The sequence below is a fragment of the Lithobates pipiens genome, unplaced genomic scaffold (assembly GCF_037356315.1).
Source record: "Lithobates pipiens isolate NorthernLeopardFrog02 unplaced genomic scaffold, aLitPip1_a1.2 Scaffold_18, whole genome shotgun sequence".
NCBI lineage: Eukaryota > Metazoa > Chordata > Amphibia > Anura > Ranidae > Lithobates > Lithobates pipiens.
The window spans coordinates 84,582,171-84,598,139 of NW_027507758.1; the positions used below are offsets into that span (position 1 = coordinate 84,582,171).

A 15,969-nucleotide genomic window follows, 5' to 3' on the forward strand; every position below is an offset into this window, starting at 1 on the left:
CTTTTTTCTTGGAATCATTATGTCTGCATCTTTGTATTCTTATTTGTATTCAGCATTGCATTAATCTCCTTTTTCCAGTGTTTATATATAAATATGAATATTCGAAAGGTGTTTTAGATGTCCATAGGTGGTTTATTGCATACCTTCACCAAATTGATTGGATTATCACCACGATCATGATGTTCATACCTGGAATATGGGTTTGCATATGTTTATTTGATCCTTTTTGTCATAGGGTTAAATAACAGCTTTTTTTGCTCTGCTATGCGATGTGAATCCTGATTGCCTGCGGGTGTTTTTCGACAGAAACTGGGTTTATCAACCTGTACGTGCGTGAGAACAAGACCTATTTTCAGAACTTTTTCCTATATATACATAGTTTTATAAGAATTGTAATGCTAGGCACACACAGGTTTTTCTGTCAGAAAATTTAGAAGGTATTTTATCAAAGTACATATGCATATATCCACACATATCTTTACATTTATCAAAAGTTTTTTTTAAATAATTTTATGTTCTTAAAAGATTTTCCTGAGTGGGATGTTTTCCACTAATCTAGGTTTTTCATTATGTTATGCATGCATCACCGTCAAATTTCTGGCTTTTGATTTTTATGAGTCTGTTTTATCCCTCATTTGTCTAAGCCCTTGTACACACGGTCAGACATTCCGACAACAAAATCCGTCGGATTTTGTCGGACGGATTTTGTCCGAAACTGGTGTTGCATACACACGGTCGGACAAAGTTGTCGGAAAATCCGATAGTTCGGAACGTGATGACGTTATTTAGTTACGACGGGACTACGCTCAGGCTAGTAGCCAATAGCTTTGGTCTAGGAATTTGATCTGAGCATGCGTGGCACTTTGTCCGATTGGAATTCTCTACAAACGATCAGACAAAGTCCGATCGGATCATGTTGTCGGAAAATTATATAGCCAAGCTCTCAAACTTTGTCCGTCGGAAACAGTCCGATGGAGCCCACACACTGTCGGATTATCCGACAACACTGTCCGGTCGGACATTTTCCATCGGAATATCCGACCGTGTGTACAAGGGCTAAGAGTTAAATTTGTGGTCATGTGAAGGAGAAGTCCAGCTGACTAGCCTTAAAATCAATCTAGAACATCATGTCACCTGTAGTGGGTGTACACAAAAGTCAAATATACCAATTCATGGTCTTGTTTGCTTGCATATATATATATATATATATATATATATATATATTTCTTTGTCATTTTTTTAAAACTTAGCTATGAATAAGCACCTGCCATAACTGTGTGAAACGCGTTAGTGGTTTTATCCTTGCTGTATGGATTTATTATAATAAAGAAATCTTTTTTCATTGGAGTGCGGCCATCCGGACTTTTTTGTTTTGCTCTTGCATATGGTTGCATATCGAGTCGCACCCACACCTGAAGAGGGGAGAGATTATTGGAAACAAACACCTGGGGTGTGTTCTCTTTATTTTTATGTTTACATATACTTTAAAATCTCCTCTCCAAAAATGTTTGAGCCCCCACCCAGGGCCGTCTTTCTTTTTGATTGGACCCAGTACAAAAATGTTCTTAGGCCCGCCCATGCAGTTTCGCTCTCCACCTGCTCTGAGACATACAATAAATAGCAGCTAGACCCAAAATCAATATAAGTAAAGGGGAAGGGGTATGTGGTGCTACCTGTATGTGAAGAGTGATCTGTCAGATTTAATTATTATGACATATGAAGAGAAATTAAAATATATCCCAATGTCACTACCTTTATCTATCATATATAGAATTAAAAGAAAATTTACCACGGTGATTAGTGACACACGCAAAAATAATAAATTAATAACTTAATAAAATAAAAAATATTCAATATGTCAAAAGAGTGAGCAGAAATTAAGAAGCCACCAGATATATATCCAGTGACTATAGTGTTTAACCACCACTGTTATTTTGTAACTATAATGTGCTCCAAAATTTGAAAATACAGTATAATATCAAAAATATATTATATATGTGAATCCCAAACTAAAAAAAGTCCAAAAAAATCAAAAAGACAATATTTATCTGGTGGCTTCTTAATTAATTTCTGCTCACTCTTTTGATATATTGAATATTTTTTATTTTATTAAGTAATTATTTTATTATTTTGCGTGTGTTACTAATCACTGTGGTAAATGTTATTTTAATACTATATATGATAGATAAAGGTAGTGACGTTGGGATCTATTTTCATTTCTCTTCATATGTCATATAATAATTAAATCTGACAGGTCACTCTTCAGATACAGGTAGCGCCGCATACCCTTTCCTTTTTACTTATATCCATTTTCAGAGCTGCCTTTTGGGGAGCTCTTTTAGGGGAGGCTGCAACCTATATACTAATTATAAGCGCGGTACACCTATATATAAGACCTAAAATCAGTTTACTGAATCAGATCAGGCAGCGATTGGTTGCCAGAGGTTACAGTGTATCATTAACGCGTAACATGATTTCTGCTTGTTGATTAATTGCTAGAGATTACTATACATCAATACCACTCACTGATTGGTTGCTGCACATCAGTACTGCTTACTGATTGGTTGCTAGAGGTTACAGCACATCATCTCCTGACCGCCTGCACGCCATGGACTGGGGAGGTGTGGGGGCCCATTAATAGACAGAAAACTCCTAGGGATCCGAGGACTCCTGTAAGGGCAGCACACTGGCCGCTAGTGTGAATGAAAGGATTCTACACCGAGCACCTATGTAATGAGAAGATTTACACTGACCACCAATGTAACTGAGACATTTAGCCTGCGCTCACATTTGTGAGTCGGGAACACACGCAAAATCGCTTTCCTGACAACACAGAAATGTGCTGCCCTTGAGCAGATACACAGCAGTGCCATTAATTGTTAATGAAACCCTCACGCATCTGCTGAGATGTGCCTTGGCACCATGTGATTTTGAAAAAGGTGTGGGACTTTCTTCCGCATTTGTAATGCATAGAGCAGCCCATTGAAATCAATGGGCTGTCCTACATGTGACCTACATCTTTATTCACCAGCGGTACACCTTTGCATCCTAAAATCCATGCCAACCTCTCTGCACCCCAAACCTCCCCCATCCTCTCCACTCAAACCCACCACCCCTTAAACTCTACCTACCTCCTCTGCTCATCTTTGCACCCACCTTCCTTACCTCCATACATCCTCTCCTTACTCACCTGGGCACCCAAACTGTAATTCCTTCTCTGCCTACCTCCTACCTCTGCACCCCCCCCCCCCCCCCACACACACACACACACACTAATTTGCTTACTTTCACAGAACAGGATGATAGTAGGCTTAATGACCACAGTTGTAGACAGGGCTTTCAAGCGTGACCCTTTATCTCCACAGTGGGTAGCATTCAGTATAGGTGGTGGTGCATATGACCTCAGGGGGGTATGATATACATATAAATACCACCTCTATTTACATAGGAATACTGCCGTTCTGCCACTATTTACATATTAATTGCTGCTATTTACATATCAATGCCGGTATTTACATGTAAACACAGGGTCTGCAGGTGACTCAACTCACAGCGATAGGGCTGAGCTGGGCAGCATTAGTAACAGAACTTCACACTGAGATATCAGGACACAGCACGGCACTAAAACCTCAAGGGATGAGGGCATTTAAACTGGGATAGTTGGCAAGTATGAGGCAGCTCCTTTGGGCCCCACAACAATGACAGGGCCCAGGGCAGCTTGCCTCTTTTGCCCTGCCTTAAAGACTGCCCTGCCCCCACCACATATAGGCACATACAATGCATGCATCGGGGGAATCAATGCCCAAAAATGTTGATTGTGTTACACATTACATATTGCCATGCACACCATAGTGACAGCAATAAGGGCCATGAGTGGAAAAACAGCACTGGCAGCAAAAGGGTTATCGCCACCAATATATTTAGCAAAAATGGCAAAATTTTATTGAAATCTCCTACTCTTTACAAAAGTTTCAGGGAAAATTTTTTTTAAATGTTGTTCATTGATAACCATAACACTTGACATCAAAGTGTTTTTTTTTAGTTACGGTACCTGTCTGCCTTTGAGGCTAGAGACCGAAACGTGTATGTGTTTCTGGGCCACCCAGCAATGATGAGTAGATCAGTATACTGGGGTTTGCTCAAGGTCAGGTTAATCTATGGTGATTGTATGTTTTCTGCAGGCTTGCATGCAAACTCATTCACGTGATGAACTGGTCAAATGCTAACATGTTCAATTATATGTTAGGAAGCACCAAATAAGTACGGACAAGTGCATCATGATGCAACACATTTTCTTAATAACAGGTAAAGGCTCAATGCCCAATCCACCTCGCAAAAATGAACAGGTGAGGGGTCTAAAAGCCTCCTCGGCAGTTTACTCCAATGCCTGAGTGTGAGCCAATCTGTAAAAAGACGTTTTGGCATGTTGCTTTAATGTGTTGTATTTTTTTCACAAATTACTGTGCTTTGCATTGAGGCATGCTAGTCAACTCAATGGGCTGGCAATGTGCCAAAACATCCCAAAAAATTTACGTGCACCATTTTTGGCAATACACGCACCACCATGCACAGTAGTGCATTACTATGGGATAGATTTACTAAAACTGGCACACTCAGAATCTGGTGCATCTGTGCATGGTAGCCTTTTAGCTTCTAACTTCAGCTTGTTCAATTAATCTTTGGCAATTAAACCTGGAAGCTGATTGGTTTCTATGCAGACCTGCACCAGATTTTACACTCATCAGTTTTAGTAAATAACCCTTTGAGTGTTGTGGTGTGCAGCAACACATGTCCCTTGGAGCTGCACTGCCTTAGTGTACTGAGGCGCCTTTAAAATGAATGGCACCACAACATGTTAACCCACATAATGTGCATTAACATGTGTGCCTTGGTCCTAAATGAACATTCTGCATACTGCAATACACCCTTACATGCTTCTAGCAAACTTTTACATAAAAGCAGGAATTCTTGGTTCTTGTATATGGGAATAGTTTAAATGAGTCAGTAATTATTGTAGTACGTCTTTGATTGTGGCTTTTTCCTAACCATCTGACATCCAGTGGGGTTACCGGGAACCAAACTGGGCTGCGGGGAAGGAGGCTGCGGGGCATGCACCGTCATGGTGTCAAGATTCTGCCCGTTCCAGCAGAGAATCCTGTATCCTTTTATTAAAGAGTTATATGCATGATACCTGCCCCAATTATTAAAGTGGGCCTTCAGTCATTTTTCTAACTTTCTGTACATTAAACCTTCTGCCCTTGATGTGCCATCATTGGAAATTAAAAAGATAATTTTTTGTCGGTTATTACCTCATATTATTCTGCCTTGTCAGCTTATCATTCACCTGGGCGAGTGATGTGGTCTAGCCACTCCCAGGATAGAATTGTATCTCAGGAGTTTGCTGCTTGGGGAAGGGGGGCGAGGAGAGTGCAGGAGGGCTGGGGAAGGCAGAGGAGAGCTGAGGAGAGATGGAGGGGTGGAGGGGGCCGGACAAGGGTGGACACAGGAAGAGACATGTGGGGACTGCTGTGTTTACTGCGCACACGCAGCTGGAAGCCCTTTTTCCTGTGCTCACGCGACCAGGAGACCTTTTACTCTGCATGCATGGCTGGGAGACTTTTTCCTGCACTTGCATGAGCTTTCAATGGGCCAGCGAGGCGGAGCGATAGTGTATTGCCGGAATAGTGCGGCTACGCTTCAGTTGCCCAAAGTAAATGTGGCTGCTTCCGGAAACAGCATGGGGTATAAAAAAGAGGGTCTTTCATCTGTAAAATGTAAGCATTACAATAAAACTAATTGCTAATGTAGCACTGACTCCAGAAGGAGCTGCTGGTTTTTATTGGGATTACGTTACCTCACCTGCTCAGTGTGTCCGTCTTAGGGGTCCCATTGTAGAGTGGATTAAAGAATGTTAGCTCTGACACTTAGTCCTTTTTCCAAAGATTTATTTGAAAGAAACATGAAGTTTTGCAATAGAGGGATAGAGGGTTAAGGGGAGTTCTGGTACCTTGTAATTGCGGGTTAGAGGTATTTCCTTGATCCAGAGGACAAACAACTTCCACAAGCTGGATCTAGCAACCACTGGATAGGCCTCTCTCACTGACCTAGCAGCCAGTGAGATGCTCAAACAAAGTCTCTGCCACAGACTTTTCAATTCAACAAAATCGTTGTACGGTCCTCTGCCACAGGAAAGCACAACCAGCAACTTGTTAAAGAGTTGTCACACAGTACCAGTTTCCTTCAGCCGATCCAGCGATACTGTGTGATTGGTGACCCGGGATGCGTCCTCCAACTGAGTCTCCAGGCTCTTCCAGAGATACCAGCCTTGTTGCTCAGTCCTCTCCTGAAAAAGTCCTCCCCTGGATCCTCCAGTCGATTGGCTTCTCCCCGAAGGCAAGACAGCATAGGACCACCCCTGGAATGGTAGTCCCCAAGACTTTTGGGCCCACCCTTTCAGTTACAAAGCCTCGGGCCAGCCGGCCCGAGACATAGAGACAGGCAGCACACACCTCAGGCCAGGAGAGCCATGATGTCGGGATAACGAACCCTGAAAAAAGAACCCCTCAAAATGGCGTCAGTACCTTAAGTACCCTTACCCAGAATGCACAGTGGGTGAACCACTCCCACCGGGCTGTTTCTGAGCAAAAGGGGTACCCAAAAGGTCCTTATTTAGAAACTTCCTGTTATGGGGTGAAAACTATTGCCCAGTTTGCCTCCTGCGTTGTCACCATATCACTCGCTCCCCAGAATGCAACCAACTCTCCCAAAACTTGCTGAGCAGACATGGACCACCATTTCCATTATTAGAAACCTGGTCCAGAGCAATGAAGTGCAGCTGAAACTGGACTGAAATAAACTGGATGGAAAGAATAAAATGAAAGAGGAGATCAGCAGCCCCCTGAAATGCAACAAAGGATGAAAAAAGGTGAACATTGTATTTTATGGAAAAATTAAAATTCTTTTTTTATTTTTTGTTTTTTACACAGCATTTTTCAAAACGAAATGCTGTATATTTAGGGCATACATCCACTTTAATCGGAGTGGCTATTTATTTTTTTTTATTGGAGATTTAATGTGTCTGTGCAAAAGGTAGCTGGGGGGGATTACAATTTCATGATGTTATACAAAAGGAAGCTGAGTGGCTAAATACTCACATAAAAAGGTATATTAACTAAAAAAAAGTGTTAATAAATTTAAGGCCAAAGGCATTCCAAAGCTACAAATGATGCATTACTAAGGAGAGCAACATTTTTTTTAAATATATTAATGATAAGAAGGCAAGGTCAAAACATACTGACCCCAAAAACATGACAAGGGAAGTTAGTCAGAAGTGACTGGAAGAAGGCAACTGTATTAATACATTCTTCTCCTTATTTTATACAAATTAAAAGGTGGAATATAATAAACAAGACTAATGTCTTGTTTATTTTGAATGTACCCTTGTGGCTGACAGAAACCAGTATTCAAAAAAGACTAAGGCCGCGTACACACGCGGGGACTGTTCGCCCAACTTTGTCCGTCAAACAGTTTCAGCAAACAGTCCGCTCAAAATTAGCATGGACGGACATGGCCACACACGACGAACGAACAGTTTGCTGAAACCGTGCGCGATGACGTGAACGGCACGTACGACGGGACGAAAAATACGACGTCCTATACACTGCATTATAACTTTCGGCGTGTAAATCCTTTCTGAGCATGCGCGGAACTTAGTTTGACGAACAAGCCTACACACGAGGGGACTGTTCGCTGAAACTTTGTTTCAGCGGACAGTTTTTCGGAATTTCTGAAAAACCTTGTTCAGCGGACTGTTCGCTGACACTGTCCGCTGAAAGCCCACACACGAGCGGACTGTTTGCCGAAACACTGTTCAGCGGACAAAGTTGGGCGAACAGTCCCCGCGTGTGTACGCGGCCTTAAAAAACTTAATGTGAATAAATAACCAGGACCGGATGGCTTACACCTGAGAGTCCTCAAATAACTTAGACATTCCATTATTCCTAACTTTCCAGGATAGCTTACTGCCTGGAATGGTTCCAGCAAAAGAAAACATGGTTCCAATTTTCAAAAAAGGGCCAAGATATATATATTGGTATAGACTTGTCAACCTAACATCATTAGTATGTAAACTATTGGAAGGTTTTATAAGGAACCATATCCAAGAATATGCTGATGAAAATAATATCATTAGTAGTAACCGACATGGATTTATGAAGAACTGTTCTTGCCAGACCAACCTGCCATTCTATGAGGAGGTAAGCTGTAATTTGAATACAGGAAGGTCTGTGGATGTAGTATATCTAGATTTTCTAAGGCACTTGATACAGTACATTTCGCTAAGGCATTTGATACAGTATCTCACAAGCAAAAGCTAGGGTTTGTTGGCATTGATGATATCATATGTACCTGGATGGAAAACTGTTTGTTTGGGGGACCAATTCCGTTTAACTTGCCCATAATGATATAGAGGTTGGAATAAATAGGTTAATTTTGTTGTTTGCTGATGAAACAAAGCTAAGCATCGCAATAACTTCATAACAGGAATGGCAACTTTACATGAAGTCCCAGTTAAACTAGAGGGCTAGGCAGCTGAATGGGGTTTACTATTGAAACATGTAAGGTAATGCACTTGAGAGGTAAAAATATGAATGAAAGTTACTGGCTATGGGAGAACCTCTGGGGGAATCAAGGATGGAAAAAGGATCTGGGGGTCCTAGTAGATGACAGACTCAGCAATGCCAAGTTGCAGGAAGCAAGGCTAACAGACTATTAGCATGCATTAAATAAGGTATCTACTCAAAAGATATACAGTAACTATAATTCTACCTTTTTACAAAACTCTCATTCAGCCACATATTGAGTATACTGTCTAGTTTTGGTCACCAAAGCTAATAAGGGGGTTGGAGGACCTCAGTTATGAGGAAGGACTACAAACATTAAACATATTGTCCCTGGAATAGAGACGTCTAAGGGGGGATATGATCACAATATACAAATCTTTAAATGCTGACTCCAGCATTGGAAGCAAACTATTTAACCTAAGCTCTCTAAAGAAGCCAATCTGCCACACAATGAAGTTGGAAGAGAGAAGGTTCAACCCTAAACGGCATACAGGACTTTTTACTGTTGGAACAGTAATACCGTGTACACACGATCGGACATTCCGACAACAAAATCCTGGACTTATTTCCGACGGATGTTGTCTCAAACTTGTCTTGCATAAACACAGTCGCACAAATGTTGTCGGAAATTCCGATTGCCAAGAACGCGGTGACGTACAACACGTGCGATGAGCCGAGAAAAATGAAGTTCATTAACCAGTGCGGCTCTTCTACTTGATTCCGAGCATGCGTGGACTTTTGTGCGTCACAATTGTGTACACATGATCATAATTTCCGACAACGTTTTTTGTTGGAAAATTTGAGAACCAGCTCTCAAATTTTTTTTGAGATTCCGACAGAAAAGGTCTGATAGAGCCTACACATGGTCGAAAATTTCCGACAACAAGCTCACATTGAGCATTTGTTGGAAATTCCGACTGTGTGCATAAGGGTGTGGAACTCCCTTCCACAGTTGGTGTTATCAGTGGGCAGTGTGGATACATTTAAAAACATTTTAGATGTGTTTCATAGCCAATGCAATATACAGGGATTTGGAAAATGGTAGTGACATAAACACACACACACACCCGCACATACACAGGTTGATCTGAATGTACTGTGGCATGATTCAAATTTTACAACTATTTAACTGTGTTATGATTTTCTATACACTGGGTTTCAGACATTACTCAGTTAATGCCTGTTTAGCTCCTGTCTGCTCTCTGCACCATACCTCTGTCACTACAGTGGAAGGGATTGGAAGCACCAAGACAAGACTTCATCCCATTCAGGTAAGTCACAATTTGTAGACTCTGACAAGACAATAAATCAGTGCATTCAAAGACAGCAAATAATGTAAAACAATCATACAGTTTTTTTTCTTTAGGCTAGGTTCACACAGGAGGGATGCGGGAATGCCGCGAATCCACAGCGTTTTCCTGCATCGCATGCCTCCCACCGGCAGTTCACACTGCCCTATGCGGACTGCTGGGAGTGTCAGTGAAATGTTAATGACACCCCCAGATCAGTCCGCATATCGCAGTGCAATCTGCAAACTCGGACAGGAATCGGATCGCATGGTGTGAACACCCATGCGATCCGATTCTGCTGCGGACCAAAAAAAGGGTCCCGTGCGAGTTTACGGTGGGTGCGATGCGAATTCAGCCATACTATCTGTATGGCTGAACTCGCATCGCACAGAGATCGGATGTGATTTGCACTGCAGTGCGGTGCGAATCACATCCGGTTCTCGCTGCCGCAGCGGTGTGAACCCAGCCTTAAAGCTTTATATCTGTGTCCACCTGTGAGCTCTAAACTGCTGTAAGAAAATATACTATATTGACAGAAATCTGTGGGCCTCTGACCATCACACCCAACTAAAGAGGATCTTCACTACTGCTTCTCCTTCCTTTCCCTGCCCCAATTATTTTTTTTGTTCTTCTTTTTACCTCTACAACTTTGTTCTCCCAACATACTCCCACACCCAGCAATCCAGTAGTGTTCTGTAGGGATCCGCTGCTCTGCCGCTACAAACCCATTCCACATAGGCCAATTAAAAAATATTGTGTTTTTTTCAAACTTGTTACTCTTCTTTTGTTTATAGCGCAAGAAATATAAACCGCAGTGGTGATCAAATACCACCAAAAGAAAGTTCTATTTGTGGGGAAAAAAATTAGGATACCGTGTTGCATGACCGCGCAATTGTCATTTAACCACTTTCAGACCGGACCATTTTGCTGGCTTAAGACCAGACCACTTTTTGCGATTCGGCACTGCGTCGCTTTAACTGACAATTGCACGTCATGCGACGTGGCTCCCAAACACAATTGATGTCCTTTTTTTCCCACAAATAGAGCTTTCTTTTGGTGGTATTTGATCATCCCTGCGGTTTTTATTTTTTGCGCTATAAACAAAAATAGAGCGTCAATTGTGAAAAAAACGCATCATTTTTTTACTTTGTGTTATAATTAATACCCCCCAAAAATATCTAAAAAAAATGTTTTCCCTCAATTTAGGCCGATACGTATACTAGTTTTATGGCATTTTTATTAATAATTTATTTTTTTACTAGTAATGGCGGTGATCAGCAATTTTTATTGTGACTGCAACATTGTGGCAGACACATCGAACATTTTTGACACATTTTTGGGACCATTGTCATTTATACAGCAATCAATGCTATACAAATGCATTGATTCCTGTGTAAATGACACTGGCAGTGAAGGGGTTAACCAGGGGTGGCAGTGTAGGGGTTAAGTGTTCCTAGGGGCGTGTTACTAACTGTCGGGGGCTGGGCTTTGTGTTAGTGAACACTGATGTGATTGGAGCAGAGATCAGCGTCACTTGTTGCTAGGCAGAATGGGGAGATGCTGTTAACAATGGCATCTCCCCGTTGAGCCGCCCCGTGAGATGATCGCGGGTATCCCCGCGGCGATCGAGTGCGCGGGACCCATGACCGGACTCACGGGGGTCCTGACCGGCGGCGCACGCGATGGCAGGGCGGCATTTAAAAATGGACGTTCCTGTATGCCAATATGCCTGCCCGTGCCATTCCGCCGGTCGGGAACTGGTTAAAATGCGCTGAAAACAGAAAATTGGCCTGGGCAGAAGGGGGGTGAAAATACGCTGTATTGAAGTGGTTAAAGCAGAGCTCAACCCTATAATACAGGTATCTGCACCCACTTCCGGGCATAGCTAGCCACAGATGCCCCCTGACACCCCCCCCCCCCCCCCCCCGGTAGTGCTCTGGGAAACACACAGTTCCCAGAACACAACAGGGACCAATGAAGACGCGCAGCACGACTCACACATGCGCAGTAGGGAACCGGGCAGCGAAGCCACAATGTTTCACTTCCTGATTCCCTGACAGAGGATGGTGGCAGGGCAGCTGAGAGACAAGCGATTGCTCCTCATCTGCTGCTGACATCGTGGGCACCCTGGACAGTTAAATGTCCATTTGTTAAAATTCAGCAGCTGCAGTATTTGTAGCTGCTGGCTTTTAATGATTTTTTTACGGTGGAGCTCCGCTTTAAGCAACACTGAATGATAAGATAAACGTTTAGCTCTAAAAAATGATACAACCATAACACTGGTATAAGGATCTGAATGCTATGCACTAACACTACTAATGTATTACTATCTGGAAGTGGATCCAGTTATTCACTATCTAGATTACGGTAACACTAAGTCCTGTGGCTGAAATTCTCCATCTATTTGTGTCGGCATTTGTAGGAGAGAATAGCGAAGAGTCATGGTTCACAGTGTGGATTCTGCACGCCAGGAATTGTCATGTCAATGTATGCCTTACTACGTAACACACCCCAGCCCAGCATGGAAGAAATTGAAGATGCTTTCCAAGGTAGAATTATAGTCGGCTATACAGTCCCAGATCTTCTGTCATGATGATAGTTATGTGTTTAATCTGCAAATATTATTTCTGAGCACATAATAAACCTGAGCGAAAGCAGTATTTAGGCCGGGTTCACACTATAGCGATGCGGGAACGCCGCAAATCCACGGCGTTTACCCGCATCGCACACCTCCCACCGGCAGTTCACACTGCCCTATGCGGACGGCTGGGAGTGTCAATGTTATGTTAATGACACCCCCAGATCCGTCGGCATATCGCAGTGCGATCTGCCGACTCGCACAGGAATCGGATCGCATGGTGTTAACCCCCATGCGATCCGATTCTGTTGCGGACCCAAAAAAGGGTCCCGTGCGAGTTTGCTGCGGGAGCGCTGCGAATTCAGCCATACTATCTGTATGGCTGAACTCGCATCGCTACGGAGATCGGATGTGATTTGCTGTGTGAATCACATCCGGATCTCCCCCCGCAGCGGTGTGAACCGGGCCTAAACCCAAAAGCTAACATTCATTATATTGCAGCTTACCAATTCTTAAATGTGATGGTCAGTGGCATCACTAGGGTTGGTGTCGCCCGGTGTGGTAAAATATAGTGTCACCCCCTCCACCAACTATAGTCGCCCCTCAGTACAGACCCCCTCCACTAAGTATAGACCCTCCTCTGTCAGTGCAGACCCTCCACAAAGTATAAACCCCCTCTATTAGTATAAATCACCCCCCTCAGTACAGACCCCCCCTCTCTCAGTATAGAACCCCCCCAGTATAGACCCCCCTCTATTAGTACAGACTCCCCCCAGAACAAACCACCCCCTTATATTAGTACAGACCCCTCTCAGAACAAACCACCTCTCCTCCATTAGTACAGACACCCCCAGAACAAACCACCCCTCCTCTAATAGTACAGACCTCCCCAAGAACAAACCACCTTCCCTCCATTAGTACAGACCCCCCAGAACAAACCACCCCCCTCCATTAGTACAGACTTCCCCCAGAACAAACCATTCCCCTCCATTAGTACAGACCCCTCCCAGAACAAATTACCCCTCCATTAGTACAGACCCCTCCCAGAACAAACCAACCCCCCCTCCATTAGTACAGACCCTCCCAGAACAAACCACACCCCCTCCATTAGTACAGACCCCTCCCAGAATAAATCACCCCCCTCCATTAATACAGACCCCCCCAAAACAAACCACCCCCTCCATTAGTACAGATCCCACAAGAACAAACCACCCCCCTCTATTAGTACAGACCCCTCCCAGAACAAATCACCCCCCCATTAGTACAGACCCCCCCCAGAACAAACCACCCCCCCTCCATTAGTACAGACCCCCGGAACAAACCACGCCCCCTCCATTAGTACAGACCTCCCCCAGAACAAGCCACTCCCTCCATTAGTACAGACCCCCCCAGAACCAACCACACCCCTCCATTAGTACAGACCCCCCAGAACAAACCGCCCCCCTCCATTAGTACAAACCCCTCCAGAACAAACCACCCCCCTCCATTAGTACAGACCCCCCCAGAACAAGCCACCTCCCCCCCATTAGTACAAACCCCTCCAGAACAAACCACCCCCCCTCCATTAGTACAGACCCCCCAGAACAAACCACCCCCCTCCATATGATATAGCTGTGACCAGCAGCATAAACCAACCTCATCAGCAAGCCCTCCATCACAACACCTCACCTCGGGCGGTGGAGGACATCTCTCCCCCCCACCAATTGCAAGCCTTCAACCCCTGCCCGTTACTGCACCAGCTTGGGTGGCTCAGGTTCACTGAAAGTGAAAGACAGAGAGGAGGAAAACACATGGCAGGCAAAGCCACAGTGCTGGAGGTGTGTCCCGGCTGAAGAAAAAAAACTGCCAAAGGGAGCCAACACTTGCATCACCCTTGGGACGGTGTCAACCTTCTAGCGGGTGGCACCCGGTGCGGACCACACCCCCCGCCTAGCGACGCCACTGGTGATGGCTTCATTCATTTCTTTTTTTCTTCTATTTTCATCTGGTGATCCAGCCAATAAGTCTGTTGTTTTTAAACAGAAAAGCTTTCTTGCAGTTACAAGGATGAGACAGATAATGTAACACTAGCAGATGCTAAAACACTTAAAACTATCAGCTTTTACATATTAATGTGAAGCCTTTATACCAAAAGGAAAAAAAGTGTTTGTTCTAACTGTTTATAAAATATTAGCTGAAGTTCAGCTTCAGTTTGTTACCATAATTAAATCTGCAAGTACATTAAAAATCCCCCTCCCCCCAACTGACATTGCTGCTGTCCAAATCTGCCCCCTGTTCTCCTTCATCCAGAGTGGTGTCTGTATAATACAGGGGGGTGTGTTACTGGCCAGATTACCAAAGAAAAAGAGGGAAAAAGCCTAAAAACCTAAAACAAATGTAGCCACCACATCTAATGACTGGTAAGTTGCAATATATACTATTTTTGTTTTGAGTTTAACCACTTCAGCCCCGGACCAATTAACAGCCTAAGGACCAGAGATCTTTTTCCAATTTCGCACTGCACTGCTTTAACTGGTAATTGCGCGGTCATGCAATGTTGTACCCAAACGAAATTTGCGTCCTTTTCTTCCCACAAATAGAGCTTTCTTTTGATGGTATTTGATTGCCTCTGCGATTTTTATTTTTTGCGATATAAATGGAAAAAGACCGCAAATTTTGAGAAAAAATGATATTTTCTACTTTTTGTTATAAGAAAAATCGAATAAACTCAATTTTAGTCATACATTTAGGGCAAAATTTATTCTTATTCAGCCACATGTCTTTAGTAAAAAAAATTTCAATAAGCGTATATTTATTGGTTTGCGCAAAAGTTATAGCGTCTACAAACTAGAGTACATTTTCTGGAATTTACACAGCTTTTAATTTACGATTGCCTATCTCATTTCTTGAGGTGCTAAAATGGCAGGGCAGTACAAACCCCCCCCCCAAATGACCCCATTTTGGAAAGTAGACACCCCAAGGAAGTTGTGGAGAGGCATGTTGAGCCCATTGAATTATTTTTTTTTGTCCTAAGTGATTGAATAATGACACAAAAAAAAAAAAAAGTTTACAAAAAGTTGTCACTAAATGATATATTTCTCACACATTCCATAGTTATATGTGGAATTGCACCCCAAAATATATTCTGCTGCTTCTCCTGAGTACGAGGATACCACATATGTGGGACTTTTTGGGAGTCTAGCTGCGTACGGCACCCCAAAATCCAATCACTGCCTTCAGGGTTTCTAAAGCCCCGTACACACGAGAGGACTTATGTCCTACAGACTTCCGAAGGAGTTCTGCCGGAGTTCTGCCGGAGTTCCGACAGAGTTCTGACGGACTTTTCGACTGAGCGGACTTGGCCACACACAATCACACTAAACTCCGACGGATTCGAACGTGATGACGTACGACTCGACTCGAATAAGGAAGTTCATAGCCAGTAGCCAATAGCTGCCCTAGCGTCGGTTTTAGTCCGTCGGAATAGCATACACACGAGCGA

General features: G+C 43.4%; 1 protein-coding gene across 2 annotated transcripts in view; it reads left to right on the forward strand.

Annotated features, from left to right (window-relative positions):
* Window positions 1-15,969, forward strand: part of XDH (xanthine dehydrogenase) — a 166,728-nt gene that overhangs the window by 38,251 nt on the left and 112,508 nt on the right. For both annotated transcript variants that reach the window (XM_077485875.1, XM_077485874.1), the window contains exons 3-5: window positions 5,061-5,157; window positions 9,784-9,892; window positions 12,333-12,459. In XM_077485875.1, the coding sequence (XP_077342001.1) occupies window positions 5,061-5,157; window positions 9,784-9,892; window positions 12,333-12,459 (333 nt within the window). The remainder of the gene's footprint in view (window positions 1-5,060; window positions 5,158-9,783; window positions 9,893-12,332; window positions 12,460-15,969) is intronic.